This window comes from Cryptomeria japonica, unplaced genomic scaffold (genome assembly GCF_030272615.1).
Source record: "Cryptomeria japonica unplaced genomic scaffold, Sugi_1.0 HiC_scaffold_848, whole genome shotgun sequence".
Lineage (NCBI taxonomy): Eukaryota > Viridiplantae > Streptophyta > Pinopsida > Cupressales > Cupressaceae > Cryptomeria > Cryptomeria japonica.
The window spans coordinates 49,148-54,237 of record NW_026729580.1 but is presented as its reverse complement, the minus strand read 5'-3'; the positions used below and the strand labels follow the sequence as shown (position 1 = coordinate 54,237).

Here is a 5,090-nt window from a genome sequence, read left to right as displayed (position 1 = left end):
TAGAATACCTCATTTCTTTGAGAAAAGAAATATCTGAGGCTCTGGTTCCTGGACTGAAGACACCGGCAGAGAAAATGCACATACTCACCAGTATAGTGCAGAGAACACAAGAGGCAATAAAAGATGACAAAACATTTAGTAATGGTATAAATTTGATTTTGACAGATATCTTTCAGATTGTAACCCATCGGTTACAAGAATCCAAGTAGGACTCCTCTGACAGCGAATGATAACCTTTGTCATTGATATCAAAGGGGGAGTAGTGTGATGAGAAAAATGGTCAGAAGGAAGTAGAGATTATCTGCTCAGGGGGAGCACACATTTTTGGACATACAATTTTTTTGGCAAATAATTTTTGGACTTCAGTTTTTGGATGCATTCTTGAATTTTTCTCATGAGTGTTGTCATCAATGCTAAAGGGGGAGATTGTTGGCAAATGCACACTCCAATGAGAAATTGTAGGTGATTGAAGGTATTGTCATTGATGGTAACCTTGCAATCATGTGATACCGGTAGGCAGACACAGGCACCAGCACCGACAGACTCTACACCAACACACAGAACACTGGCAGCAAAAGGGAAGAATACTAGCATCCCGATCAGCAACAATTTTGTATTAATGTATTTTGTAATTAATTATAAAATCTTTTGTAAGCCGACATGGTGGATTGTAATATGACTCATATATGTATGATCTCGATCATTGTAGATCATTTTGTAGACAAGAGATAGGATGTGAAGTATGGAAAAGTAATAGAAGACCTAATATGCGAATTATTGGTTAAGGGTTTATGTTGTAATAGAGCTTAAGCCAATATTGAACCTGGCATAGCATATGCTAATTTGAAGCAGTACAAGACACTGGATTAGTATAATCCATTTTTGTAAGTCAGTGTGACTTCTTTTGTAATTGAGTAGTGAGCTCTAAGCACTTGGCCTTCCTGCATGTGTAGACCCCTATTGTAAGAATAATATTCCCTTATTGGCCACTAAGTGAATATTGTGGGTCACAAATCCCACTGAGGTTTTTCCCACACCAGGTTTCCTCGGTAAAATACTGTGCTATGGTGTGCTTCTCATGTTGTTTTTATTGTTCTTATTTACTGCATTATTTCTGGTTTACTGGTACTCATGTTTAATATGCTTTTCATGTTTTAAATCAAGTAATTTGATATACTGGTTAGATACTGATTCACCCCCCCTCTCAGTATCTTTGGGAATCCTAACATAATGGTATTGTGACCATTCAACCAGCACAAATTGGAGGGAAAATAGTACTAGACATATTCCTTAAGGTCTTGAACTTTAGCATTATATTTATTAAAACAAGCCACACCAAGCTCAATAAAAGCTAAATATAAATTTGAGGATTCTTAATTTCTCTCTATAAGAGCCTATTTTCATACTTATGTGCACAAAAATAAGATTTATAGGTTGCCCCCTAATGAAAAGAAACACAAACTCAATCTAAACATAACAAATAAAACTTGTAACAATCAATAGAAGAGGATTATGACCTAAGGAAACTTGAAGAAATTATAATATATTTGTATTTTTGTAGTGAACATGTCAGTTCTTTTATGCAAGTGTAGAGATTACATCTCCTAAGGTTAAAAATGATTTATTTTTGGTTCTTGTGCTTCAAATTCTAATGTTCATATGCAATTAAAAAAAATTAAGTAGAGAAAGCTACTGAAGAAGAATTCAAAGATAATCTAGGGAGATGAACACAAAATTTAATAAATACAATTTTAAGTTTGTTAAACAATGCAAAGGGTCCAAAAAAGAGGTGAAACTCTTAAGCTAATTAGACTGTTGATGACTCATTATTTGAATATTCTTAATTAAAAATTTTACTTTTTTTGAATTGCATATATCAATTTTAAATATCTTGCTCATCTAAGCTTCAACATGAGACCAATACAAGCTCCTTACAACAAAACACACTAGAAATCACTAGTTGAAGATCAAGAGGTGTTACTTAGAAATCCACTTTTATCTAGAAACTAACTCCACATTAGATGCCAACTATGGAAGACCAAGTGTCACAACTTAGAATTCCACTTTAGATGTCCCTATGGAGAATTGAACTTGAGTCCCCACAATGGGAATTCAACATTTTAATAAATCAAGTTCAACACCTTCGACTAAATTTTACATTTCAACTTTGCAAAAGATACATATTTGATTCACATACAAAAAATTCTATATTATAATTTGTCAATATGTACAAAAAGTAATAAGTGCTTAGAAAACTTCAATTTGTTAGTATTTTCCTGACAATAGTTACAAATAAATTACATATTTGAAAATTAGAAACAAAACCCTACTTTTCATATCTATTTTTATAATATGTTGATCAATATCTTGTCTAGAAGTATTTCGAATGCTTACCTCAACTCTAACAGACACTAATTTTCACAAAAGAAAGATACCGCTATTTTGGCCAAAAAGTGGGTCTATTATCTTGGACTTACCCACCACTTATTTTTTAAAGGAACTCAATATCTTAAGGGTTTGCAATGTACTATTACATTTTAAATAATGTAAATGGAGAGTTGGATGGATATTTTTAACTTTTGCAACCATTACAATGATCGACCAAGCTATGATGTAACTTTGTAGATATAAAGTTCAATAGAAAAAAAAAATGAATTCAACATATATCTATTATTTATTCAATTTCTATTACATCATGATTTGCTTCAATATAGAGATTCTATTTTGATCCGCATAAACAAAACAAAAAGATAGTATTTTATAGAGATTGCAACTTCTAAAACACAACAATTCACTACATCACAAATAAGAAAACTTCTAAAATGTACAAATTATCATACATGAAATTTTACCAAAATTACTAAAAACATTAATTTAGAATCTATCTTTAGAAATTCCAACTGCATTCTTGATATTACTAAAAACATTAATTTAGAATGTCTCTTTAGAATAATTTTTCTTAGCACATGTATGTATTTTGTATTTTACTTTTGACTTATTCCCTTTGCTTGGTTGAAATGTCAATCTCATAGGTTGAAGAATCTTTTTCTTCATCATATTTCAAACATAACTCTTTGACCATGTTTTTAAATTTGTTTTGAGATGTCAATCTCTTTTGCTAGAGAATCCCTGTCTATTATATGCATAGAAGATTGGGATAATTACTTCGAAATTTCTCCCAAAAATTCACGTGCTAAAAAAAAACAAAAAAATGAAAAAAAAATCTTCATGTATCCAGAAGATGAACAACGAAACAAAACGAGTACTCCTTGATGTGGGAATTTTAGTCCAAGTCTTGTGGCGTGCCAAACATGAATTTTTCACACGTTTAGTTTCGTTCATACTACTCATGAATTAGCAGCATCTGCTGACTGTTTGAGAGAAATTTTCTATAAATAGGAAAGAAGCACACTTGTGCTACTTCTGCTGGTTGGAGTTAGCGTGAGTTGTTTTAGCTTTCTGTTTTCTGCGTTTCAGTTGTTTAGTTGTTTTAAGTCTAGTTTAGTTGTGGAGGATACAAGAAAAAGTGATACGTAGGCATGGTTTAATATTTCATGCAATTACTTTGGTTGGCGGCGCTAGCAGCAACGTTGCGGAGTTGCAGCGTGAGCGGTGGCGAGAGAAGCTTCTAGAAGTCTCTATACCTCAAACCCTGGTGGCTCGTCTCTCCCCTCTTTCTCTAACTCAGATGCACAAGATGATTGACGCTACTTCTTTCGATGCCAACGAATTCTGCCACTCTGCCGGTTTGATTTGCCGTGAAGACGTGGATTTTCTGACGAAAGCGGGTGGTTCAAGTTTTGCGAACGCCAATGCCGAACTTGAGGAGGTCAAGGAAAACGTGTTTTTTGACAAGAAAGAGCTGCGGGAGTCGGGGGAAATGATATTACCGGATCTTAGCCCTTGCAAAAATTTGGGCGCATTTTTGCCCAGAGAGTTAGCACAGATGATGCCGCCATTTTCCACTGCAAATGTTTCTCAGATTCTGAATTTGTTGGGCATCTCGAGCGAGTCAAATATGTCCCGCATCATGGAGAGCACGTTGGAGTTGTGCGAGGAAAAGGGCGAAGAAGGAGAAGTGAAGAGGTGCAGCACATCCGTTGAGGGCATGGTGGAATTCGTGGCCTCTCTTTTTGGATCTGACGTGGACTTGCTTACTGACACGTCAGTTGTTGGATCCGGTCAGCGGGTTAAGGTTACGAAAGTGAGTAAGAGGGAGAATATTGTGGGAGGTAAACCACCCGTAACGTGTCATATCTTTGCGTTTCCTTACGGAGTGAGTTATTGTCATTCTATCAAGGGTAGTGAGGTATTTGATCTGCAGCTGGAAGTTGTGCAGGGGAATGAGAAGGTTAGGAGGAACGCTACAGCAGTGTGTCATTATTTTTCAGATGGAGCGGGAGGAAATCAGGCTTCTTGTCATCCAGTTTTCGGGGAGATGTTACTCTGGATGCCTAGGCCTAAGGGTGACTAGTTATTGCTCAAGTATAATATGGGTGGTCCTTATTACTATATGAATCTCTTCAAAAGACGTTTATAAAAAATGGGACAAAAAGTTGCATGTCCTATCTGAATTTTAATAAATGACGATTTCCAAATTTGTTTGTTGAATGTTTCTCGAATATCTATTTATTTTTATTTTATTGTTTTGTATATAATTTAAATTTCAAAATTTGTGTTTGTCATGTTCTTAAATATTCTTTTAGATTGAAAAGAAATTAAAATGAGTTGAATCAATTTACAAAATAATGTTTTAAATTATTAGAAACAATTATTTGTATAACTTAATAAGATATGTTTTTTTTTTAATTTTTTAAAGAAATTAACTATTAAAATATGTAATTAAAAAATATCTATTATTGAAACCAACGATTTTTAAATAGTTTGAGAAATAGAAAAGAAAGTAAAAATTCTAAACAAGTTTTAGAGAATTTTAAACAAACACGAAATGAAGGGCATTTTTATATCTCTTTGCATTTTTTTCGTACCTCCTTCTTCTCCTCTGTAAAGAGACTATTATTACTTCAAATCTAAAAAATAATTGTGAAAAAGATGTTCTTAATTCCAAAGAAACTCTCATCTATCTTTTA

General features: G+C 33.7%; 1 protein-coding gene across 1 annotated transcript; it reads left to right on the top strand.

Annotated features, from left to right (window-relative positions):
• Positions 1-3,505: 3,505 nt before the first annotated feature.
• LOC131872876 (BURP domain-containing protein 16-like) lies at positions 3,506-4,474 on the top strand (the record flags this gene model as incomplete). The annotated part of the gene is made up of 1 exon (XM_059216170.1): positions 3,506-4,474. A coding segment is annotated over one exon (969 nt), but the record flags the coding sequence as incomplete, so codon positions are not given.
• Positions 4,475-5,090: the final 616 nt, after the last annotated feature.